This window comes from Protomyctophum parallelum (genome assembly GCF_964188405.1).
Source record: "Protomyctophum parallelum genome assembly, chromosome: 8".
Classification (NCBI taxonomy): domain Eukaryota; kingdom Metazoa; phylum Chordata; class Actinopteri; order Myctophiformes; family Myctophidae; genus Protomyctophum; species Protomyctophum parallelum.
The window spans coordinates 35,992,092-36,019,173 of record NC_139703.1 but is presented as its reverse complement, the minus strand read 5'-3'; the positions used below and the strand labels follow the sequence as shown (position 1 = coordinate 36,019,173).

Below are 27,082 nucleotides of genomic sequence, written 5' to 3'. Positions count from 1 at the left end.
ATATTTCCCCCAAATAAAGTTGTCATTTTACATTAACTTTACAATAGATGTTTTGTTTCTATATAAATGAGGACATAACCTGAAATCCATGAAAGTGATATAAACTAAAACAGTAATTCACCAGAGTATTACACGCACGCACGCACGCACCCAAACCACATGCGTAATAGAATCTCTCTAGCTCCTGTGTTTTACTGAGGGTGAACAGTGTTCTGACAACCTTGAGGAGGAGGTCGCTGGCCAGGGGTCCTGTTTGGATCCACCACACCCTCCTTCTGGACGCTCTGGAGAGAGAGAGAGATTCATTGGAAGGGCTGTTCAGTAGTTAAGTCACATCATTACACCATATAGGAACAAAAACCAAAATCCTTTTTCATTACAATTAGGGTGACCAAAGTGTCCATTTGAAGGACAGAATTATGGCTTGTATGGGAAAGGAAAGGAAAGGTACTATGTTTACCCAGGGTAACTGGACTAAGGAAAGGAAAGGTACTATGTTTACCCAGGGTAACTGGACTAAGGAAAGGAAAGGTACTATGTTTACCCAGGGTAACTGGACTAAGGAAAGGAAAGGTACTATGTTTACCCAGGGTAACTGGACTAAGGAAAGGAAAGGTACTATGTTTACCCAGGGTAACTGGACTAAGGAAAGGAAAGGTACTATGTTTACCCAGGGTAACTGGACTAAGGAAAGGAAAGGTACTATGTTTACCCAGGGTAACTGGACTAAGGAAAGGAAAGGTACTATGTTTACCCAGGGTAACTGGACTAAGCTCAATAACTTGTTTACAGCCAGGCCCTGCTGGGGACACAAGTGGGACGGAACGGGGTGTGCCTTGATGTCATATTCGACCATGTACATGTACTCATATACTGTAATATGTAATATAACAATACAAATATATTGTATCTTGAATCAAGGCCTGTTGCAGATATGCATTTTGAGGAAATCAAATTAAATGTAATAGTATCTGGATATCAGTATGTATTGGGCCGATTGTGAGAATGGCTTTGAGACGTGAACTCTATGCAGTTGCGTTTGTAAAACCTGTATAAATGGATCCAGTGGTATCCATTTATAAGAATGGTTCCCACACTTTTCAGCCTGTGACCCAAAACAGAAATGATTCCCCCAGGGAGCCAGACGTAGTGAAAATAGATCGGCTATTTTCACTACGTCTTCAATATTTCTTTTAATTTATGGAATTTCTCAGATTTTTCTTTCATTTCACCATGACGTTACATTTTGAAGGGACATTTACGAGACATTACTGGGGGAAAAAATCTTTGGATTTTGTTATTAATTCATGAAAAGTTTAGCTTTTTTTGGGAATGTTTTTTTTTTAAATGTTTTGAGATTATAATAATTAAAAACCAAAATGTAGTGAAACAAAAAACTAAGAGAATCAAAGGTGCACAATCGGAAAAAAACATGAACGCTCTGGTTTACCTGTTGGGGCTGGACAGTGGTGGGCTTCTGGCCCTGAGGGGAGCGGGCTGCAGGGGAGCGGGATGCAGGGGAGCGGGCCGACCCAGCCTTGGCAGCCAGGGCCTGGTTCATCTTAGACAGGACCACCTCGGAGATGAGCAGCCGGTCCTCTGCCTGGTGCTCACCGATGAGCTGCAGAGATGATCCCATCACCTGGTGGACAGAGGAGGAGGACAGGGGCAGTCATCATGGGCGTCGAGACTATACTGTTCAGGAGAGGAGAATTTGTTGTGGTTTTTAATCCAACATTAGTTAATAGCAGGCAGACTCTTCACATACTAGAAGAGCATGTCTGAAATAAATGTCAGAGCTGAAATCGACATGTAAATATGAAATACATGTAGCTATAGGTGTAATGTTAGAGTCCACAGAAGTGAGCCTTAGAGTCCACAGAAGTGAGCCTTAGAGTCCACAGAAGTGAGCCTTAGGCGCGATTCATACTCCTATTTTAGAGATGAATAAAAGTCGGTTCGGCTCTGTAGAGCCTACAATGTGATGTCATTTGAGGTTCGGGGGGGCGGGTACCGTCCTAAAGTCGGCTCTTCGGTGCTTCTGACGAGCCGAAATCATTTCGGCACTACAGCGGTAAAATAGGAGTATGAATCGGCCCTTAGAGTCCACAGAAGTGAACCGAAAGGCTCATACATACTCCAGTTTTTGGTGATAGGTTATCACCGTTTTAGGTGATAGCTTATCACCTAAAACCGTTTTAGGTGATAGGTGATAAGAGTTGAGGCCATCATACTTGCGGTGATGTCCTTAAGGATTGACCCCGCCTCCCTGTGGTTTACCCAACTTCTAGACCAATCAGTGAATGGGGTGATAGCTCCAGAGTGAAAAGACTTGTCTGATAGTAAAAACAGAGAGATGGGTCTGTGTCCGCGGTGATAGCTGATCATCACCGCGACTGACGTAATGGTATAGTCTTCCCAAAAACGCGGTGATAGCCTATCTCCACAAACTGGAGTATGTATGAGCCTTTAGAGTCCACAGAAGTGAGCCACATTCCGTTGCTGAGCAGGGACTGTGATTTCACAGTCACACGGGTGTGATATACAGTATATTTTTTAAATGGCACAAATCCCGGCCTTGATATTTGCACTTGCAGAATAGGCTTAGTGCTTTGACAAAGTGTGGAAATACTGCACAGGACCCTGGAACGATTATGTTTGGCAGGGGACTGAGTTCCATTTGTAACGCTCCTATAATAAGTCCTGGAGCGATGCAGCGATGTGTCACCACCACAGCCAGAAGTCATAATCAACTGCATGGAGTGGAGCCACCAGAGCACACGGCGGACCAACATAATTTTTCTATGGCGATGCAAGGACAGGCCACCCTCAGAGTGTTTTCAATAAGTCTCCTTAAGAACATATCCCCATAGCAACCAAACATTCTTTGGTGCCGGGGAGGGATGGGGGTGGGGGGATTATCATCCATCAGGGAAGATACTGTATAGGAGAACACGCACACACACACACAGTGTCAATTAGATTATGGAATATATCTCTTTCTCTAGGCTACAAACTTTGGGAAAGATCAGTCCATTAAATTCCGTCCATGGAGCTAATCCAATAATGTACTTTTACCTTAATAAATCTATACAAACAAAAGGGGTCTATATTTTGGTCACCCTCCTTCTTTTCTTCCCTCTATCTTGGCTGAACATAGCTGATCTACAAGCTCATAGCCTATGCAAGATGCCCACCCCGGAATAGGACTGCTGGGGTTCATGTGGTTCAATCACATTGATCACTGCTGCAATCAAGCCTGCTCTGCATGCAGGACAGGTGCATGGGAGGAAAATCAATGGCATCTCGACCTTGACCACCAATCAAAAATCACAGGAGCGGTCATTCTTGAACCTCATTGTGCCATCTTTATGGCATCCAGAGTTCCAGACCCCTTTTCCGCAGAGATCAAAGCTTTTACATTTTTAAATTTTACTATTTTTGTATGCTTCACCAGCTCATATGTTGCGCAACATTCAATGTTATTTTCCGGTGGGACATCATCGAAAATGTTCCCCCCCATTTTAGCCGACGAGATCGAAAATCTTAAAACGTGAATAACTCTTGATCTAAATCATTCCGTCCAATTCTAAGAAAAGATTATGTGTTAAGACAGCCCATCGCGGTCCCGTCGCTAGTCGCGTTAGAATTAATCTTACCTCCCGTTGTTGATTCGAGTCGAGTGTGTTTTGGCTACATCAAGCTACTTCAGCCACATCCGGGATAGACGGATTTGTTTAAATCCACATTAATGCTCAAAAACCACTATAAGCACTATAAGCTGTTAGTATAAGTTTGGCTAAAGTGAGGATAATATAAGGACACACATGCAAGTATAAAGTCACTTTAGCAACTTTGATGAGGCAGTATTGTGCTCATTTACTGAAATGTTATATGTTGGACATATTTTAGGCTAGTTTCTACCCGACAGAGACTGTTTATATTATCGATATTTTTTTGTCGTGATGAGTGATGACTGAACAAAAAACTACTACTACAATTTAAAGCGTAAAATGAAACCAAATGGAAATTCTATAAACAATTAAAGAGAATGTAGAAGAACTGTTATTTTTTTGTATTAATATTTTTTATCCCACGATTTTGCAACCCAGTTTTTCACCTCAGTTTGTAATCCTGGGCGCTACACTTCCTCTGCCAACCTGGGGGGGGGGGGGGGGGGGGAACAGCGGACTGGCCTCATGCTTCCTTCTATGCATGAGGAGTCCAAGCTGCTTCTTTTCACCTGACATGGGGGAGTTTCCCGGGCCGGACGTAGCGCGTGGAAGGAACACGTTATTCCGACCAGTTCCTTTTCCATTTTTATCAACGCTTGCCTGTTATCTCTCCCATGGTACCACATCAATACAGCATGGAATTGTGGACAAATCGTATCTAAAGACAACAAACCATTCTGGGTCTGAGAGGCTAATATGTCATCTAATGGTGGTCCGCGGCTCAAATGCCAAATAAATAATGGGCCTTGATATGAAACGGGTTAAAACCACCCAAAAAGAAAACCTGAATATTATATCAGTGAAATGAGTGTATAGTGGGCAGCTGTCATGCACTGTCCACCAATGAAAACAATATTCTCATTTTCCATTAACTGCCCTGCCCACATGTCTGTGTGTTGGGAGTCTCATTCTAGAAGCGTGTGTGTGTGTGTGTGTGTGTGTGCGCACGCTCGTGCATGTGTGTGTGTATCCCCTCTGTGTGGGTGTGAATATAATGTGACATTAAACATGGACACAGGGCCCAGGCCGTAGCGTAACAGTCTGGGCACCGGACTGGTGATCCAGTCGCGGTGTGCCGCGGGTTCGACTCCCGGACCCGACACGGCCTTTACCGCATGTCATCCCCCATCTCTCTCCCGTTTCCTGTCAGCCTACTTTCTGTCCCTTAAAAAATCAATAAAAGGCGTAAGCCGCAAAAAAATATCTAAAAAAAAAAAAAAAAAAAAAAAAAGACATGGACACAGCAACCAGCGTTCATCTGCCATGCACTGACATTGTGCTCAAGCCTTCTAGGAAACACAACCCATGGACTGAGAAAGACAGACCAAAGGAGAAAGCAAAATAAAGAGATGGAAGATACAAACAGGGAGATAAACACACACACACAAATCTATTCATATTCTCACTGACAATTGTGCCAAATAACAGGCCATGTCAAAGGATTATGATAGAATACAAGCAGTGATGTGTTCTAGGTTGTTTTTTTTCGTAGTGTATACGGTATACCATAATGATTCCTCCCACGCGCATATGTGCTGTTCATTTTAATTGTTTATTAATCAGTCCGTTTGTCTGTCCGCCCACTCCGCTCACCTCAGTGATGTAGTCATTGCCATCCTTGCCACAGATGGCTTTGACAGCACAGATATCCAGTCCACCAAATATCTCTGAGCAGGTGTCAACCCACAGCTTGTACCTGAAACAACAAGAGATACACAGGCATTGATACTAAAGGTCTAACAAGAGTTATTGCATTCGGCCTCTTTTTGTTTAGAAATGACATGTTAATATTATCCCATGAGAAAGCAAAAATGTTGATTGATGATGTTAACAAGACTTTAAGAAAATTGAGAAGGGAAAATACCTTTTGTTGTACCTGCACACTTACATTGTGATCACCCACTGGCAGAGTTTCACATTTGAATAGAATTCCTCAACCGTGGGTTGTAGTTACCTGGCCAGGATATTATGTCCAAGATATTCTCAATTAGCAATATGAATGGGTTTCATATGTGCTCTTTCCATAGAACCGAATCATTCAGTTCCTTGTATAATTTAGATTATGAATGCTTCTTTCAGAAAGAAGCCTTCTACTTCAAACTGATGATTGTCTCTTATTATTCACCCTCTCTCTTTGAAAAGAAATGATGGGCATATACGGTATAGCTCAGGCTATAAATATTTTTTTCTTCTGAAAAGTCATACAAATTATTGTAATTATCTATTACTGGCAGTGACAACGCATAGCGATTATTATGCACTACACAAGATGTACTTCTGTTCTCGTGAAATCTGTAACACAAGCTTCCTTCTGTAAATCCATACAGATTTCTAAGGAAATGTGTTATGGAATTCATAACGCTGATAGTGACACATTCAGGGTCAATTCAATTTTCAGGGTCGTATTATATAATTCATGACAGCAACACATAAAGCTACAACTGGTGCATAATTCCCCTCAGATGGTACAGACCGGCTCACAGTAGTAGAGAGACTGGGTGAAGAGAAGGTTTCCAATTAGGACAGCGACGGTAACTTGTGAACAATTTACATTGTTGCCTGCTTGGGTACCTACTGAGAGACTGATGCTTGTGAAATAGTGACCAAAATAAATAAATCCCTCAATAGTAAGGAATATTTCCACCCCTCTCTCTGTTTCTGGTGCCCCCTACTGGTATAAATAAGTCACATACTCACTTATACATACACATACACACATGCAGGTAAACAGGTACACGGACATTGCTGCTTGTAGGAGTGGTTGCAACACTCAAAAAGTTGCGGGCGTGTGCACGAAACGACACCAAATTCACGGGCTCATGTAAATACGCTTGCGTTGTCGCACCGCAAAAACGCAGGTCTCATTGAAAATGAACTACTACTACAGTATAGGCGCTTTTATCGCTCCCCGTTTGCAAGGCCCTTTAGACTTGAAGAAGGCATGGTTATACCTGCCCAAACGTTGGTTTATTCACTCTGCGTCATATTGGCACTACCAGAGTGCATGAGCGGCCACTTTCTTGCCCCTTGAAGCAGGGACATGCAGAGAGTGTTAGAGAGCTTGTAGATCAGCTATTTTCGGGGCGCCACCCAGCACTCTTTAGCTAGTGGAAATGCAGGTGTATACGACATGAATTTCGAAAAAAAACGAAGTTGTTCAACGCAAAATGCTGCGTTCAAGTTCAGGAGACTAAGGAAAAAAGGCAATTCTCCTGAATGCTGCCTTCCGGCATGGAAAAGAGTGGCATTTTGCATTTCTTTCACCATTAGTAAACGCTGCATTTGTGGTCTGGAGCGGGCAGTTGTTTTACAGACGGGTAAAAGGGCAGCTAGGGGATGAACGTCCCTGCCTTGAAGTGACCGACTGCATGGCTGTCATATTTGTGGCTCAGCAGCTGTGACAAGTGTGACACAATCTGTGCATTCTAGATGAGGCAGTGCAGCGCTCACTTGTCAGTCATGGCTACTTGTTCCAACATGGCCGACCCAGTGTTGCTCTTCCAGTTACCAGAGATGGATGTTCGCCTGGAAAAAGAGGAAACAGTTCACACGCACGCACGCACACACACGCGCACACGCACACGCACACACACACACACACACACACACACACACACACACACACACACACACACACACACACACACACACACACACACACACACACACACACACACACACACACACACACGTTAGATTTGTAATAAAAAGATTTGAGTTGAAAACGTTCACTCTGACAGAATATATATTCAAAGATTTGCACCACATTTTCACAATTTTTCAAAAATAGTAGTGCCGCGCTATGAGCTTTTAGATCTGCTATTTTTCAATAGCTAAAGTAGAACAGAATGCTTAAAACACCAAAAGGGGATAAAATAATGCTTAAAGTGGTTAATAGCTAAGGTGACACAGATGTGTTCCAGGTCTTACTGTAACTTAATGGGTTTGGTTTCTCAGTGACAATCACCACAGACACACAGCGTGTGTATACACACATGTATGCTTTGTAGTCGGCGCCGATCTTCTGGACTCTGATGTCGTATTTGGCATCTACGAAGGGCTCCGTGGTGGTGTATGTCTGAGTGATGGCCACCACACTGGCAATGTCCTGGAAGTCACTCACATTGTCCACTTTCACCTACGGCACAAACATCAGACGCAACGGTCAGAGTCCAGCCCAACTTATAGGTCGCCATAATTATGATGGGAGAAAAACTCGACAACGACGTGACGCGCATCGGCTATTTTTCCGGCGTCGTATACGACGGAGCATTAATTCAGTCAGAACAAACTCATTCATTTATTTTATTTAAAGGACAACTTTAGTTTTTTTCAACCAAGGTTCATGTTTTAGGTTGTTATCAGAGAAAGTATAAGATAAATGTTTATTTTTTTCATTTGCTGCTTTCTTTTGTTTTAGTGATTTTAGCTGTTTTTTATAGGGGGGCAGGGGCATTCGAGCATGGGGCTAAATATGTATTTCTTTACAAAATGTTATAGCGATTACTTTTTTTATTATTTACTATAGTCCTACTACACCCCAAGAAATTACATCTGGCTACAAAATATCACAGGATCTATACTGAATGTGAAGGTAGCCTACTGGGGGAAGCACTGTGTGTATAGACCGATTCCGTACCGGTTTCATGGTCGCAGCCTACGTATTTCCTGTAGGCGGACTCGACATAGCTGCGGGAGTAAAACCCTCACCAGGCGCACCTCTTCCACTACAGTGAACGGCAGAGTGACTGATGTTAGTTTGCCTCAAACTTTACTCCTTTACCTGCTTTTTTACTAACACTAACATTACAAAGATGCCCAGAACATCGAGATGAACCTGTGTAGTTTATGGCTGCTCCAACAGTAGTGGCAACATAAAAAAAAAAAAAAAAAACGGAATGTCTAATATCCACCTCGGTGGCGGAGACCAGAGCCATTGAGTAATGGTTGAGACAAAGCAGTGAAGGGTCCTGAAAGATACGTAATTTCAGTCTTACCCAATACCCAATCTTTCTGTTTTATGAACACAAGGCTGCTGTATTTTATACCTCATACTAAGCATTTAAAGTATGAGGTATAAAGTACAGCAGCCTTGTGTTAATAAACAGAAAGATTTGGTATTGGGTAAGACTTGCGTTATGTATCTTTCACTGCTTTGTCTCAACCATTACTCAATGGCTCTGGTCTCCGCCACAGCGGTGGATATTAGACATTCCGTTTATTTTTATTTTTTATGTTGCCACTACTGTTGGAGCAGCCATAAACTACACAGGTTCATCTCGATGTTCTGGGCATCTTTGTAACGTTAGTGTTAGTAAAAAAGCAGGTAAAGGAGTAAAGTTTGAGGCAAACTTACATCAGTCACTCTGCCGTTCACTGTAGTGGAAGAGGTGAGCCTGGTGAGGGTTTTACTCCCGCAGCTATGTCGAGTCCGCCTACAGGAAATACGTAGGCTGCGACCATGAAACCGGTACGGAATCGGTCTATAGGCTCAATATGCCGGTTTGACACATTCAATATATCCTGTGATCTTCTGTGGCCAGATGTAATTTCTTGAGGTCTAGTAGGACTACAGTAAATAATAAAAAAATAAATCGCTATAACATTTTGTAAAGAAATACATATTTAACCCCATGCTCGAATGCCTGTCAAAAACAGCTAAAATCCATAAAACGGAAGAAAGCAAAAAAAATACACTCACCTTTTACTTTCTCTAATAACAACCTGAAACATGAACATTGGTTGAAAAAAGTTGTCCTTTAACCAGTAAAAACCACATTGAGACTGAAGTCTCTTTTACACAGTGTGAACTGGCCAAGAGAAGAGGCACAATAAGTGACACAGCTCTGCCGGTAAATGCACAAAAAAAGGACAAACATACAATGCTCAGAAATACAGTAGGCTACCCACTACCGAAGAAGATCAAAGGGAGAACAGGAATGTTTAATAATGCGACGAATAAGGACTAATATATATAAAAACTAAGCAACAAAATTTGCTAGAAAACTAAAAAGCAAGTGAACATTTGTTATTCGTCAAAGAATGAACAGTGTATGGGAAGTGCGCCCATGGCAATCCTTTTAAAGCTCACTAGGGGAATCAGCAAGTTTGAGTCTGGTCTGTAGGTCATTCCAAGACCAGGGTCTCATGAATGGATGGAATAAATTATTTATTGAATATAAAATGAGCAATACATTTATTATGGTTTGTCGAGTAATTGGATCTGCTGTTTAGGTACTCAGATCAAGTGCATCAGTCCTAACCATAGGGACCCTGAATCCCCCGGTACCTAAACAGCAGATCCAAAACGACAGGTGGTAGCTGTGGTAACAACTTGATACGCAGCCTCTGGACCTCGGAACAGAAGTTTTGGCAGTTCCTAAAACTAAGCTTAATATAAACTTTATTACAGGCTCGTGGCCCACAAGGTAAGACAAGTAGATTTTTTACTGCCTTGGACTCTGAAACGACCTATTAAACGTTGGATTGAAAGTTGGCTTTAAAAGACATTAAACAGAGTGAACTAGCGTTACCTTCCCCATTCTAAAAGACATTAAACAGAGTGAACTAGCGTTACCTTCCCCATTCTAAAAGACATTAAACAGAGTGAACTAGCGTTACCTTCCCCATTCTAAAAGACATTAAACAGAGTGAACTAGCGTTACCTTCCCCATTCCAGAATGGGCATGTCCAATCTTGACCACTACTGGGAAGCTTGGTGTGGTAATCTGAGTCAGAAAAACACATGAGAAAAATGGCAAACGTTACTAAATGGCAACATTATACCGAACAGATTTATCAACAAAACAGTAACCTGCTTTGCTGCACATTTGTTGAACAGGACACAAATATTATGTTTTTCAAAATATTTTTATTTTGGTTTTATAACAGTATGGGTGTCAAGTCACAGGTTCATAGAAAACATATGTATAATATAATGTTAAGTATCAGTGACTGAGGTAAACAAACATACTGTATAAATCACAGAGATCGTGGGCAGACATAATGAAAAGACTATGTTATTGTGCAAAACATGCCCCTTCAAGACATTTTCTCCCCTTCAAGTCCCAAAGCCAATTCCCCAGCCTCCATCTCTGCTAACCCCCACAATCAGTCATTGGGAGGGTGAAGAAAGCCTCAGGTCTCCTCCGATACCCGGGCCGTCAAGCCAACATCTTCTTTCCACCCGACAGTCTCACTAGGGCATGTGGAGGTAACACGCTATCCCCCCCCACCTCCTCCCTCCCCTGAACAGGCACCCTGACGGCTTGTGGGGATCAATGCCACAAATAATCTTTGAATTTGTTATTTGGAAAATACTTTTGTAGCTGAAATGGAGTTGTCAATGCCCTCGCATCGTAACTGTTACTTTCAGCATCAATGGAGGGCGTGATCCACACGATAGGACAAAGATAACCAGAATTCAGAATGATCTTATTGTCACTTCAGAGGTTTAGTTCTGGGAAACAGTGGGTGAAATTCGTTTTTGTGCAAGGTCCATCGTCTTTGTTATTCTCCATAAAAGCGAAAGGAAAGAAGAAGAGGGGGCGTGAGATGAGAGACAGAGAGAGAGAGGAGAGAGAGAGAGACAGAAAAAGAGAGAGATCAATAAAAAACAACAACAACAAACAGTTTATCTCCACATAGTAGTATTAATTAACCGAGGTAAGACATATTGAAGATGTGTGAGCATATACAGCAGGCCTACTGTACAGTAGCATTGTTTTTGTCGACTAAAACTATGACGAAAAATGTTCGTCGACTACCTTTTTCACTGACGAAAACTAAATGGAAACTAAATAAAAACTAAGCTATGGTGACTAAAAGTAAGACTAAATGGGGGCACTGGTTCCCTCCTCCGCGTCATCAGTGCCCATACCCGAGGCGGGGGTTGGCGAAAAGGCCTTTCTGTGTGGAGTTTGCATGTTCTCCCCGTGTCCCCTAGGGTAGATACCCTCACAAAAACATGCAGTAATCCTGGTCTCTAAAACTACCTTCCCCTGGCCAGCCGGGGCGCCTGATGGAGGGGAAAGGAACTGGTCGGAATAACGTGTCCCTTCCACGCGCTACGTCCGGCCGGGGAAATTCCCCTCTGTCAGGTGAAAAGAAGCAGCTTGGACTCCTCATGCATAGAAGGAGGCATGAGGTCAGTCCGCTGCCCCCCCCCAGGTTGGCAGAGGAAGTGTAGCGCCCAGGATTACATTGGATAATTGGCACTGGGTGAAAAGAAAACTGGGTTGCAAAATCGTGGGATAAAAATGTAGAAAAAAAAAAATATATATATATATTGACAATTTCGTCCACAAATAAAAACTAAACTAGACTAAAATGTTAGGAAGGGACTAGTGGACAAGAGATCTAGTATAAGTCATTTTACACTTGGTTGCATGCTGAAAATATTTTTCAGCAAGTGTAAAATCAGTCATTATGACGGAATCGAGGCCCGCCAAAATACATTTTAGTCGACTAAATCAACTGTAGATTTAGTGGACTAAAATCTTATGATATTTAGTCGACTAAAACTGGACTAACACTAAAACACTCCAGGTGACTAAAATGTGACTAAAACTAAATGAAAACAATTGAGAGACTATGACAAAAAACAAAAATCAAAATTTGCTGCCAAAAACAACACTGCTGTGCAGTACGTGGCATTAAGGTGCTGAGTGTCAGCTTCGACCGCATGGTCCACATGAGGTAACGGCCATTGATATAGGCCTAATGGGCAACTGAGGGCCCCCAACCTTTGTCAAAACTTGAATTACCTTTTTATTTGTATTTATCTTTTGGATTCAGACAGCCAGCAATGGGTAAAACGCTCCCAAAAAAAACAATTAGTCACTAATACACATCTATAGGGGCCACAATCTGCATTCAAATATTTTCCTAGAAGCTTTGTCATTGGTCAATTTGCCTGTCTACTTCCTGATTGGTTAGTCATTTCGACCGGGTTTTTTCTTCGACTAATGAGAAAGCTTCTAGGAAAATCTTTGAATGCAGATTGTGGCCCCTAGATGTGTCACAGAGACTACAGTTTTTGGAAGAGCGTTCTACCCATTGCTGGCTGTCTGAATAACAAAAAAAAATAATCATTAAAATATTGCTTATAGCAGCTTTAATGTGGCCCTCAGGTTAATATCACAATACTGATATATTATTGATTTGCAAACATGACCCGCTTTAATTACTGTACTTCAGTCTAAATTAGTCTCTTAATGAGTATAATAATTACAATGTTGTCTTTTTTATGTCCAATGTATTTTGCATTTAGTTTATAAAGTTAACATAACTATCATTAAAGGCATTTGAAAGGCTTTTAAATTAAATTAAATCATTTCAGGATTCCAATTGAAAAAGAGCAAAAAATTATTCAGGTTTTCAAATAATAGCACAAATAGCTGATCTAACAGCTCAGACGTGTTATGATCGGCTAGATCGTCTATTTTTGCTAACACATTAATAATGCAATGTGGCCCGCTGGAGTGAGTGTGGAAATATGGTATAATCCACAGAGCAGCGATGTGCTTTCTGCTTTGCGCTTGTTGTCCCTACCGCTTTGTGTGCGTATGTTGGATGTCTGTGTGTGTGTGTGTGTGTGTGTGTGTGTGTATGCTACAGTATGTTAATACTTGGCCTACTTGAAAGCAGTAGAACTGAAAACTCCCTGCAGGGCTGAATTCATTATGTACAGAGGGCATTTTTCTTCGCAAATCCAAACACAACACTATATTATCATAATAATGTTTTGTTAAATTACCAGCATGCATAGGCCCGCAGCCGGGAATACAAACTAGGCTGGCCAGATGCAGCCTATTCACCCAGAAATACCACCTTGTTTTACAAAGATTGTTATGGGATGATTGTGACCTGTGGGAGTGCGTGCGTGCGTTTGTGCGTGCGTATTATACACTACAGTATATATAAAAAAGAAAAATCAATCTAGAAATACCAGCTCATTTTTGTATGTCTCCGCCTACCAGTTTCCCTTTACATCCAATAACTAATGACTAACGCCAGGGGCTGCCTCCGTCGGTGGGAAAGATGATTCATCTCAATGGATAGCTACCGCCCGCCTCAAGCTGGGCATCCCCCAGCCAATTAGGTGCTGTCCCGCCTCAAGATCTACCCAGAACCACAGGCAGGGTTCAGAGGAGGAAGGTTTACCACTGCATGATCTTCTCTCTGAGATAGCTACAGGGGAAGACCAGAGAGCAGAGGAAACCACTCTACAGTACATGAGTGGTTACATGGTTTATCGACCTAACAAAAGCTTTCGACCTTGTGAGTAGGAGTGGCCTCTTCCAGTTGGTCGAACGGATAGCCCCCCCAAACTCCTCTGCCTCCTTCAGTCCTTTCACACTGACATGCAAGGCAACATCCAGTTCGATGGGTCCACCTCAGACCCCTTCAGAATCTGTCGTGGTCTCAAGCAGGGATGCGTGTTTGGCACCCATCCTGTTCGTGATCTTCTTTTCCCTCCTCCTGCGCCAAGCTTTCAGTACAGCAACTGAGGGAGTCTACCTTCACACAAGGACAGATGGTAAACTATTCAAGCTTGCCCGTCTGAAAGCTAAAACAAAAGGTCAGGCCACTCGTCATCCGGGACATGCTGTTTGCCGACGACTTAGCAGTGGTAGTAGATAGGGTGAGAAGTTCAGTTACGCGGGAGAGACTCGGAGTAGAGCCGCTGCTCCTTCGCCTGGAAAGGAGCCAGCTTAGGTGGTTCGGGCATCTGGTTAGGATGCCTCTCGGGCGTCTCCCTAGGGAGGTCCTCGATGCACGTCCCACTGGGAGGAGACCCCGGGGCAGACCAAGGCGGAGGGATTACAATCCACTCACTGGCCTTGGAACGTCTCGGGATCCCCCAGGAGGAAGTCACTAATGTTGCTCTGGAGAGGGAAGTCTGGAGCTCTGTGGTGGAGCTGTTGCCCCCACGACCTGACTACGGATAAGCGGTTGAAGATGGATGGATGGATGATTTGTGAGGTCACACAGTAACCTTGTCCTTTGACCAGGTACAGTACTTACAGTAATCAGTTCATCCTCGAGTTCAAGTGGATGCTTATGCTAGTATAAGGTGTAGCCTGACTGGGGTAGGGATGTACATACGGACGCTACGTACAAGGATGTGCATTGTCTGGAAACAACGTACATCCTCTGGTCATGGCTGCCTGTCACTGTAGAACGTCCTGAAGAAGACTTTTGGTTGAAACTTTAACAAATATAGCTTTGACTGGGAGCCCTTTAAGCGAATACCAAACGAGTCGCCCATTTACCAACTCGCGTACAGCCGGCGGAACTGCTCAGCCTGGTATTCCTAAAATAACCTACTGTAAGTAAATTATGCTTAAACGGTTAAACCTAACATTATTCCTAACCTTAACCTCAGTAAAACTATATGCCTATACCTAACCCTATTCCTAAACTTAACCCCAGTAAAACTATGCCTAACCCTAAACTTATTTCTAACCTTATTCTCAGTAAAACAAAATAAAAAATACAAGAACCGCCACACTGAGCGGTCGGCGTGAGGTTGGCAGGAAAAAGAAGCGAGGGCGAGATGGTTTAGGGGCGACGGTTGCCTTTGATTTTCTTTGGTCCTGCACCTACTCTGCAGTGGATGTGCAACGTAAAACTTTTAAATAATACTTTAGATACTTTTGAAATAGCAAAAATAAAAGGGATAAAAAAATATATATCTTAGAGCTCACAATGCACTATGATGCGATGTGAGAGCATGGGTTTGAATGGTTAATAAATAGCGATCAAACCAATATACGCAAAACTAAATAAAACATGCAGGAATTATTTACAGTACACTGTATACGTTGATTTACAGTATGCTGTGTGTTTCCCTATGATTTAGATTTACACACATATTAACCCATTTTGACCTGGGAACGATTCTACAAATGTCTTCTAAATCCTGACAGTTTTCTGAAAAACCTCATGTTTCTATATCAGTCATTCTCAAAGTCGCTTTCATGTCAAGGACCCCCAAGATTAAATGTAATAGGCCGCCGACCCCCATCTGAAAATATGTTGTTCCAGGGACTACTCCTCCCCCCCCAGAAGCAAAGATTTTAGTTAAAAATGTTGGCTCTGAAAGAATATATATTCAAAGATTTGCGCCGCATTTTCATGATTTTTTAAAAATGGCAGACCTACAAGCTCGTGCTGTGAGCTTGTACTGTAGGTCTGCTATTTTTCAATAGCTAAAGTATAACATAATGCTTAATGCTTCCCGCCCACAATGGGTTAATCACTTGTCTTTCCATCACATTTCATCCACAAAGCATGACTAATCAGACACCCTCACAGCAGGCTATGGGTCGGAGGAGGAGTGGGATGGATGAGATAGTTTTTCTTTTCTTTTTTCTTCTCTTTCAAAAGGGGCGGTCCTTGAACCGTTCCTAAATTGTTGAGAACATAAGAGGCTCCCTGTGTGGCTGTGTGCAGCCCTCTCAACATTCAAGACCAGAGTGTGAGGGTGAGGAGGAGAAACCAACTATTGTGAGTGTCTGCCTGTGTTTAGGGAGAGAGAGAGAGAGAGAGAGAGAGAGAGAGAGAGAGAGAGAGAGAGAGAGAGAGAGAGAGAGAGAGAGAGAGAGAGAAACCAACAGCAAGACGGGAAGACAAGAGGGCAACGGAGAGGGGGATAAATAGACAAAGTGAGTACAAGGAGTGAGAGAGAGAGAGAGAGAGAGAGAGAGAGAGAGAGAGAGAGAGATAGAGAGAGGGAGAGGGGGAGACCAAACTATCACACTCAACCGAGCGACTCAACCTTACTTCAGGGGCACAATAAAACTTGTGAGAACATTCATTTGTATCCACAGCTGCCATTGAGCTCAGCAGAAGACATCCCACTGTGATCTCTGCTTTCCACACTGCCTTTCAACCAAGTCTGGCCCTGTTTGCTCCCTGGGAAAAAAACAAACAATTGGATCGGAAGAAGAGGACGACAGGCAAGCGTCGGAAAAGCATTTTGAGAGTTTGAGAGTTTGAGAGAGAGAGAGAGAGAGAGAGAGAGAGAGAGAGAGAGAGAGAGAGGAGTCATGGCTGTGTTTTGGGGATGCTGGGTTCCTCTGCTCCTGACTGTGTGCATGGAGGGACAGGTGGAAGGATGCAGCTGCAACCCGGCCCATCCTCAACAGCTCTTCTGTGCTGCCGAGATAGGTGAGTTTCTTTACTGAGCTGAGACCAATGCAGTGCTGTAGCTCCCTTTCGGGACCCTCGGTTAACCTTTTCTGAATTTTACTGCCGTCCAAAATTCAGAAAAGGTAACCGAGGGTCCCGAAAGAGGGCTAGCAGTGCTGCTGAGGTCATTTCACTTGCAGTCAAACAAGCTGCAAGAGCAGAAACTGTGCATGTGGTCTAAAGTTGGATGCATTGTGTCAACCCTTCTGTGCAACGTGTATAGGGTATAGGCTACTTGATGAAAACCCACCATCCTATTTGTCACAGTTCAGTTTTAGCTGAACGATTTCATTTAATAATTTCTATGGGAAATCGACATTCGGGATATACCAGTCATCGATTGATGCATATACGATTCTAGCCTATTGTAATGGATTCTAACCTTGAAGCTGCCAGTTTTGTTTTGTGGTTTGTGGTTGAACTGGCCCATGGAAATTATTAGTCTAAAACCAATTGCAGGTATTAAATGAGCAGATCAATCATTGCTTCCAGTAGTTTTTCCACAAAAGCTATAGTCAGTAGTTAACACATCCACTCAAACCTTCCCTAATAATAATGTATGTTATTTTCCAACGGATCTGCTCGAATTGCTCAAATTATGATTGAGCAATTTGATTAGCTGATTAGCTAGATATAAGTAATACAAAGATAGTAAGTAATGCCCTTGCAGTGGACGAGGAAGGCATGTATAGATGTTTTGGCTCAAGGCTAAATTACTATTTAATATACTTTATGTATTTAATTATGCAGGTCACAGGGCTGATTCAGTTAAGTTGCTGCTTAAATATAGATATTATTATGATGGAAAGTGTAATTGAGACTTAGGCTTAGTGAAGCATTGGTCACTTTAGTTTTACTGTGCCCACTTGGTCGGGAGAGTTAATGTGTTTAATGAAGCACTTTATAAAGCATAGTTCTACTTGAGCAGCCTTCTCTGTGATTACATCTACTGCAAACAGTAACATAACATGCATCGACACACCATATGGCCCAGTATCTCTTTTCTCTCAGGGGTCTGTCTGCATGGTGGTCTGTCCCTGTGTTTCTATGCCTGGTGGTCTGTCTGCCTGGTGGTCTGTCCCTGTGTTTCTCTGCCTGGTGGTCTGTCCCTGTGTTTCTCTGAGGGGTCTGTCAGCCTGGTGGTCTGTCCCTGTGTTTCTCTGAGGGGTCTGTCAGCCTGGTGGTCTGTCCCTGTGTTTCTCTGAGGGGTCTGTCAGCCTGGTGGTCTGTCCCTGTGTTTCTCTGAGGGGTCTGTCAGCCTGGTGGTCTGTCCCTGTGTTTCTCTGAGGGGTCTGTCAGCCTGGTGGTCTGTCCCTGTGTTTCTCTGAGGGGTCTGTCTGCCTGGTGGTCTGTCCCTGTGTTTCTCTGAGGGGTCTGTCAGCCTGGTGGTCTGTCCCTGTGTTTCTCTGAGGGGTCTGTCAGCCTGGTGGTCTGTCCCTGTGTTTCTCTGAGGGGTCTGTCTGCCTGGTGGTCTGTCCCTGTGTTTCTCTGAGGGGTCTGTCAGCCTGGTGGTCTGTCCCTGTGTTTCGGGGACATTTTCCTTCTCTGTTTTCTCCTCTAAACTAAGCCAAAACCAACACTGTGGGTTGACTTCGGGCCCTTCCTTGGCTCTGGTTTGCGGAGAGCAGGAGTTTGATGTGTGCGCGTGCGTGTGTTGCTGTCAAAGGTTGCACACCAGCAGAGGAGAGGGAAAGAAAGAGAATGAAAGAGAAAGCGCACTTTCTATTCTGTCTGACACTCTCGATACAGTATCTTCTCTGTCGGACTGTTCAATTAATCCAAATATTATTTGTTCAAAAGCTCTTGTTAATACAGTACGTGCCATTGTTTAAATATTTATAATAGCCACAACAAACATTAACAACAAAAAGACGACCTAAGCTAATTAAAGCATTAAGAGCTTTTGTGCTATACTATTAAGTAGGCCTACTGTATAAAACTGGGCATTCATTTATGATATAAATCAGCAATTGTATTGTACAGTAAACGGTCCAAGAGGTTGAGACAGTGGTTTGAGTTATAATACAATACGTTTGTTTATAACTCAAACCTCAAGTCTTCTGATACTGATTTACACAGCCAATGTTTACGTAAAAGAATACCCTATTAGGAGTTAATCAGAGATAATCAGAGATAAAAATAAATAAAAATCAGCTAATTGGTAACCTCTAAAATGCTAAATGAGATCTAGGTTATGGGAACACGAGGGCCGTATTTTTGGCAGTGTTTTTAGGACAGAGTTTACATGTAAAGTGTGTCATCCATTTTGGGCGGGAACCCCTTTTGGTGTTTTAAGCATTACTGTATGTTATACTTTAGCAATTGGAAGAAAAAATAATGTAAATGTGAAAATGTCTTTGCAAGTCTTTGAATATATATTATTTCAGAGCCAACGTTTTTAACTGAACTCTTTGCTTCTGGGGGGTCCCTGGAACAACATATTTTCAGATGGGGGTCAGCAGCCAATTACAGATAATCTTGGGGGTCCTTGACATGAAAATGTTTGAGAATGAAAATGTTTGAGAACGACTGACATAGAAACATGGGGTTTTCAGAAAACTGTCAGGATTTAGAAGACATTAATTGTAGAATCGGCCTCCGGTCAAAATAGGTTAACCTGCTGTGTATGTGTAAGCATAAGCACTCCCATTTCCACAATATTAAGTGCAGCTCTGTCAATACAAGCATCAGGTGACACCCTAGGATTTTATTTTAACCACATACTGTATAAACTCTAGTGGCCCTCAGTGTTGTTTTCGTTGACTAAAACCAAGACGAAAAATGTTCGTCGACTACCATATTTCACTGACGAAAACTAAATGGAAACTAAATGAAAAATAAGCCACGATGACTAAAACTAAGACTAAATATACTGGCAAATTTCGTCAACAAATAAAAACTAGACTAAAATGTTAGGAAGGGACTAGAGATCCAGTATAAGTCATTTTACAATTAGTTGCATGCTGAAAATATTGTGGGCTTGTAGATCTGCTATTTTCGGCAAGTGAAAGAAATCAGCCATTACGACGGCATCAAGGCCCGACAAAATCAAAACAACACTGTGCTTTACTTGAGTATTTCCAATTTTCAATACTTGTCTTTTACCTCTACTCCACTACATCTCGGATGCAAATATTGTACTTACAATTAGCTACTACTAGTTACTTTTTAAGATTTGGATTATTATTACCAAACATACAGATTAAGCAATACCTTTGTACTTTTACTCAAGTACATTTTTAATTCCGGACTTTAAAAAAACCTGAAATAGGCCTACTTGCCATTAATATAGTGGTTGACACTGTATTGATTAATTGCCGAGTCCCGTGGTGGGAGTTCTGCTCTGGTTTTGGTGAAATATTAAGTAGTTCCGGTCATTTTGTGGGAGGCACTGGGGCCACGCAGTAAAAGTAAATTATATCACAAAACTAACATCATTTGTATTGTTGACCTATTTCTAAAATATTAGCGCAACTTTCGTTCCTTTTTTACCCCTCTATCACATGGAACTATTTTTTGGGCGTAGTGATATGGACACAAAAAACATAGTTCCATGTGATAGAGGGGTAAAAAATGAACGAAAGTTGCACTAGAAATAGGTCAACCTCAAACATTGGACCCTCAAACTGCCTGCTAAACTGCAGAGGGTCCCAACCACTTGTACTAGTACCACTGGTGGTACACCAGTCGCCAAAAAAAAGAGAAAAAAATACAAAACTGGAATGAAATATACAGGTATAGTTGGTTGAAATAGGCTCTCCAGCCGTGCTGAAATGAGCATGACAGCACACCTAGACGTTAATATAAGATTTGAGAATGGATTAATCACATTAGAAATATCAGCAGTTGTGCTGATTAGTGATTAGACAGAGTTTTGTCAGAGCAGAAGCATTATTGGCGTAGGAATGGAACAAAAAGGGCAGGTCTATACACTCCTGTAGTTTAACATCAGTTATTATGCCAAATATCTTCTGAGGTGGTACGTAAGTATAAAAAAAGGTTGGGAACCAAAGTGCTAAAAGCAACTAACCACCACCACCTCTCCTCCTCTCATGGAAGTAAATGACAATTATAAATCTACAACACCAACTTTGATGAGGCAGTATTGCTTTGTTTTCAAAATGTAAGGTTTTCTTAATTTCCTGAAAAATGAATATTTTGGAGTTGGGTGGTTTCTTCCCTATTTTAGTCAAAATGTTCACAATAAAAGTAATGTGATATACAGTATGAGGCATTGTGAGCTCTAGCTTGTGGATCGTCTATTTTTGAATAGCCAAGGTATAAAATGTGGCTTAACACCTAACGGGACTTCGGATCTATGGGCAGTTCCCAACACCCTGATTGCACAGGACGAAGTTCACCGTCGCTTGTAGATCTTGAAAATGTGGCGCAAATCTTTGAATATATATATATTTTTTAACTCAAATCTTTGCTTCTGGAGGGGTGTCCCTGGAACAACATATTTTCAGATGGGGGGTCGACGGCCAATTTCATATTATTTTTGGGGGTCCTTGACATGAAAATGTTTGAGAACCATAGAGACATGAGGGTTTTTCAGAAAACTGTCAGGATTTAGAGGGCATTTGTAGAATCACCCTCGGGTCTAAATGGGTTTAAAATGCAGGCGTTGCTCTGTTGCATCATGGCTGTGAATGTCATGTTAGGATATAAATCCTTCGTCCTGGTTGTTGTTGTGTAAGTGTTAGACCAGTGGCCGTCAGTTGACCTTACAATGTTGTCAGAGTCCATGAGCCTGTCTGAATGAAGCCTGGTAATATGTCCCCTCGTCTGGACAATACTGGGACATTTCACTGGCTGTGTTTGTGTACGTACGTACGTTTGTGTGACGTGTGCGTGTGTGCGCGCGCATTTGGTAGCCTTTGTGTTGGAAGAAGGCCAGTCAGAGCCTCCCCTAAACCTACTCCATCTCTCTCTCTCCCTCTCTCTCTCTCTCTCTCTGCTTCATTTCCATGTCTATAGGCTCAGTCTAACGGTCTGCATACTAACAAAATCAATGTGAAAGCCCTGTTGACAGCGTAGCTTTGTGAGCATGACAAGGGTGCCAATTCATCAGCGAGTGTGGAAGTTACTGTTATCTGTTCTCATGGTACGAGTTTGCAATATTCCTCTTGGGATGTGCGGCAATTAAGGGCAATTCGCTGCTCGCCATTTTTTCACTCTCTCAAGGGCTATGCGGCTGCAGGCTGTACAAAGTCCTGGTCGTGACAGTCACAGTGAAAAAAGTCGAGGTGACTCGGGCCGGCACAAGTCAGTTTGAGGACACAACTTAAAAATTTACATAACTTCTAATGAATCTTTGCTGTGTTGTTTCTTGGCTGCCAGGAGGAACCATTTAAAAACCAGCCTCTATAGAGAACCGAAGTCACTCCCACTACTCCTGGGGTCACGGTGTTGTTGTTATATTTTGTATTGGATTTCCCACAGGGGAATGTTAGATTATTGGATTTCCCACAGGGAGGGTTATGTTAGATTGCGTTATATACGTAACAACAGTGTTCCAGAAATAAACAAACCAGCGTGGCGCTTAAAAAATAAAATTGTGATGCTTTTTATTGATATATTTAGAGAAGGTTGACAGGAAATGGAGAGAAAGATGGAGGGGGGGGGGGGGGGGGGGTGACACGCAGCAAAGGTCAGCTAATATCCGACCTCCCGGCAACTCCTAATTTCCGATACCGATATCAACCGATACAGATATATGTGATTGTGGAACTAACACGTTATGCCTCACTTTATTGTGATGCCCCCGCTGGATGCATTCATAAATGTAAAGTTTTCCAAATAAAAATAAACATTATCATACATTTAAATTCATTAAAACCGATAACCATATGTTCGTGCATTGTTATGGAAATAGCAGACATCCCTAATCGTTGGGATTGGGAGTCGAACCCCGTATTACCAGCCGAGGGCCCCACCCTGGAAATGTAGCCATGCAGGTATAATGACTCTGTGTCCTACCCCACGGGTCCCTGTACCCCACTTTGGGAACCACTGCTTTAGTGGCACTGACTGATGTCAGACCTGGGTGCTCTATTACAGGTGTATCCCTATAGGTGGGACAAGGAGGGGGTATACCCCCCCCCCCCCACACACACACACACACACAAAAAATTAATAATAACAATAAAATGTGTTGTGAGCTTGTAGTTGTATTGTTGTACAGAGGAATTGAGTGAGTTTGCATTTTTGTTTTTGCTTTGGATTTCAATAAATTTGAGGCAAAAGTATCTTGGAACATTGGACAATATAAGAGCCATTTATCACCCGGTTGTTATGTTATCTGCTCGAGAACATGTCTGAATAAGCAACATGCTGTATAGTGTATATGGTGAGGGTGTGCACTCTCTCTCTGAGTCTCTCTCTGAGTGGGATAGGCAACTCCTTTAGAATCATTACAGTTGTGTGTACTGTAAACTAGAACGGCAATATGCTCCTCCTTATGGACCATATGCAGACCACGGCCATCTTACCATAAGTTAATGGCAAGGTGCTAACAAGGTGCAACTTACAATGGCAGCCCATTCATCCAAACAGAAAAGTCCTATCTGATTGTATTACACAAAGTCAAACTCACTAACATTGCAGCTGTACGAAAAGCTTGAATTATCCTCTTTCTATCCTAAAAGTGTTTGTTTCATAAACATCCACTGTAGACATGTTATGAGCTACTTTCTGTCCTTGCACTGCAGGTGATTCTTTTTTTAAGTGTTGCAGTTTGGAAGTGCTCGTTAGATAGCCTATCACTCGACAGCCCTGCGTACCACCTGTTTTGAATTTGCACATAATGCAGGAAGGCACCAGGACATTGCTTTACTGAAAACGAGTGCTTACAAACTCTGATGGCAAGATGGCCGCGGTGTGCAAATGGTCAATAGGCTCTCCTCTTTACGTGTTGGCTCCTCCTGCTCCTGGCTCAGTGTCAAAGTGTCCTTGAGCAAGACACCTACAGTACACGTATCTCCAGCTGTTCAATAGTTGTTCCACTGCTCCTAATCATCAGGATGGAGTATAGCTATGTGCAAACGTACTCGTTCACTAACCGCCAAAACATGAAACCCTTGGATGATCTGTCGTTTGTTTTCCAGTTCAGTTCAAAACTATAGGAGATTAAAACCATTGTATAGGCTAGTAAGCCATAGTAGGCCCTAGATTTTACCATGGTTCTAGACTTCAAAGCTTGTCACACGCTGCCACACATGCTGCCTAAGCCAATGGGAGTGTAGTATGATTGCTTGACTCCTAAGCTATGCCACACGCACCGCAAAAGGGCTGTTTTCCGCAGCGCAGTGAGCGAGCTGTACGACCGCAGCCTCGAAGTGACAAGCTGTACGACTGCAGCCTCGAAGCGACAAGCTGTACGACCGCAGCCTCGAAGCGACAAGCTGTACGACCGCAGCCTCGAAGCGACAAGCTGTACGACCGCAGCCTCGAAGCGACAAGCTGTACGACCGCAGCCTCGAAGCGACAACCGCTGCTAATGTTATGAGCTGGACAGCAGGTAAAGCCACAACAAAAGACAGGCATTGCACCAACGCACAGAACGTCGGAAAAACGAACGCAAACAACGGCCGCGAGCGGGGAAAACAAAGAGAAAAGGGGGACAACGGAGACAGCGTGCAGAACTCTGCCAACGCCGTCTCCACCGCAATGGCCGCGAGGTTGCGACAGAGAAACATACGTTACTAAAATCATAATAATCATAATCAGTGTTGATTTCCACTGACGAAAACTAAATGGAAACTAAACTATGATGACTAAAAACTAAGACTAAATATACTGACTATTTCGTCAACAAATAAAAACTAGACTAAAATGTTAGGAAGGGACTAGTGGACAAGAGATCCAGGATAAGTCATTTAATACTTGGTTGCATGCTGAAAATAGCTGTTGTGAGCTTGTAGATCTGCTATTTTCAGCAAGTGAAAAAGAACATTACGACGGCATCAAGGCCCAAGGTCGACTAAAACTAGACTAACACCAACACATTCCAGGTGACCAAAATGTGACTAACTATTTTACTAATTTTACTGCCAAAAACAAGGGAGACAGCGCCTGTTTCACCTGACACATTATTTCTATGTAATCATTCCTTGTTTATTATTATTTTACAAACATTTTTAAATATTGAAAATAGCCGCTCTACAAGCTTGTATAGATGTGCCATTTTCACTACCTTGCGACACTCTTTGTATGCTGCATTGATGAAGTATAGGGAATTCATTTACGAAAAAAGGAAATCCTTTTCCTTTTGAAATCTGACAGGCAGCAACGATAATATGCTCCAGAGCAATTCACAAAACAAGGTATTATCTATTATCTACTTTAATCTATTTGTGATAAGATGTAGTATTGCTGTTGCCACCCAGCACCCTTCAAAAACAAAAGCAAATAATACCGGACTGAAATGTTATTCTGTATTAGGAGCTCAGAGCTGTAGTAGGGATGTCCCGATCACGCTTTTTTTGCTCCCGATCCGATTCTGATCATTTGCATTTGAGACATATACCGATACCGATCTTTCCCGATCCGATCTTTATATTTTCATATAACACTTATGCCATATCACAATAGCAGATAGAAAATGTACTTCTCCCCCAAAATGACTCACCTGCTGTGATGCCTTGAAAAATAGGGGTTCTCACTGCTTGCTTAACCCATTTAGACCTGAGGACGATTCTACAAATGCCTTCTAAATCCTGAATTTCTGAAAAATGTTTCCATTTCAGTCAACAACTATATGTAATTGGCCGCCGACTACCATCTGAAAATATGTTGTTCCAGGGACCCCCCCCCCCCCGCAGAAGCAAAGATTTGAGTTAAAAACGCTTGCTCTAAAAGAATATATATATTCAAAGATTTGTGGCACATTTTGAGGATTTTTCAAAAATAGCAGACCTTTTCAATAGCTAAAGTGTAATGCTTAAAACACCAAAAGGGGTTCCTCTCTGGCCGCAACACTAGCTGTTGCATGGCTGTAGCCTGTGTGATGAAAGAAGCAAAAACAAGGAGATGGTTTGCTTAGCTGTGTCTTGGGGGTAAGGGTTAGGGGTGCAGCTGGGCCAATTCTATACTCTCTCTTTCTCTCTCTCTATCCCCCCCCCCCCCCCCCAGAGCTTTCTCTCCGTTGCATGGAGAACAATGTGGAAGGAATGACAATAACGTGGTTGAGTTTAGTTTGAAGAAAATTCCTCACAGGCCATGGATGGAATTTAGGCCTGGATTCACGAATAAATATACTTCCACCATGCCTCCATCTCCGTGTCACTACCTACCAGCCGCCCCATGGTTCCCGTAGTAGGAGGGGAGGGGGGGGGGGGGGGGGGGGGGGGGGGAGAGGGAGAGGAGAGTTGCACCACTCAGTTCACACGGGTGTGATTTTTTCTATCCAAAATGAGTTAATAGCACAGGCAGACTCTTCACATACTACAGCATGTCTGAATTAAGTGTCAGAGCTGAAATCGATGTAAATATGAAATAAATGCTTAAACATGTAGCTAGCTACCTTTCCAGCCTCTCAAGTCGCTGTTTTCTGACAGACATTACTCTATAAGCCATATCTTTAAAAAAAAAGATACAATGGCAGTCCCTCAGTCAAATTATATTATTCTGACTGTGATTCTGATCATGATCAATCATAACATTTGGTTTGTAGATATTGTGTGACCACTGTCCCATTTGGGCCGATACTGTAACTCAGTGGTTCCTAGTGATGCACCGAATATTTGGCCGCAGAAAATATTCGGCAGAAAATGGCAAGAAAATGCATTTTTGGCCTATTCGGTTTCGGCCCGAATAGGCAGAAAATATATCACTGAATAGTGTATGCAATAAATGCATTCAAAAGAGCTGAATAAATGTTTTATGGACCCATAATAGTGATTATTATTTAAGTTAAGTTTTGCCATAACCATTTATTTTGCCATCAATCAGGTATAGCTTTAAGGTACCGCCATGACAGCAATGGTAGGAAAAAAGATATATAAAGATATATAATATTAATCATATTCTGATATTCGGCCAACTGTTTCCTATATTCGGTTTCGGCCAAGAATTTCCCTTTCGGTGCATCCCTAGTGGTTCCCAAACCATTTCATGTCAAGGACCTCCAAATTGACACTAATTACCCC

General features: G+C 42.4%; 2 protein-coding genes across 2 annotated transcripts in view; one reads left to right on the top strand and one right to left on the bottom strand.

Annotated features, from left to right (window-relative positions):
• syn2b (synapsin IIb) overlaps positions 1 to 27,082 on the bottom strand; it is a gene marked incomplete at both ends in the record, with an annotated part of 124,789 nt that overhangs the window by 6,026 nt on the left and 91,681 nt on the right. The window contains 6 exons of the mRNA XM_083771699.1: positions 221 to 284; positions 1,451 to 1,642; positions 5,328 to 5,430; positions 7,185 to 7,259; positions 7,730 to 7,872; positions 10,400 to 10,462. Of these exons, the coding sequence (XP_083627825.1) occupies positions 221 to 284; positions 1,451 to 1,642; positions 5,328 to 5,430; positions 7,185 to 7,259; positions 7,730 to 7,872; positions 10,400 to 10,462 (640 nt within the window). The remainder of the gene's footprint in view (positions 1 to 220; positions 285 to 1,450; positions 1,643 to 5,327; positions 5,431 to 7,184; positions 7,260 to 7,729; positions 7,873 to 10,399; positions 10,463 to 27,082) is intronic.
• The window catches only part of LOC310863405 (metalloproteinase inhibitor 4-like), a 22,528-nt gene continuing 11,671 nt past the window's right edge, over positions 16,226 to 27,082 (top strand). The window contains exon 1 of the mRNA XM_083771712.1: positions 16,226 to 16,910. Coding sequence (XP_083627838.1) covers positions 16,790 to 16,910 — 121 coding nt within the window. The 5' untranslated portion in view covers positions 16,226 to 16,789. The remainder of the gene's footprint in view (positions 16,911 to 27,082) is intronic.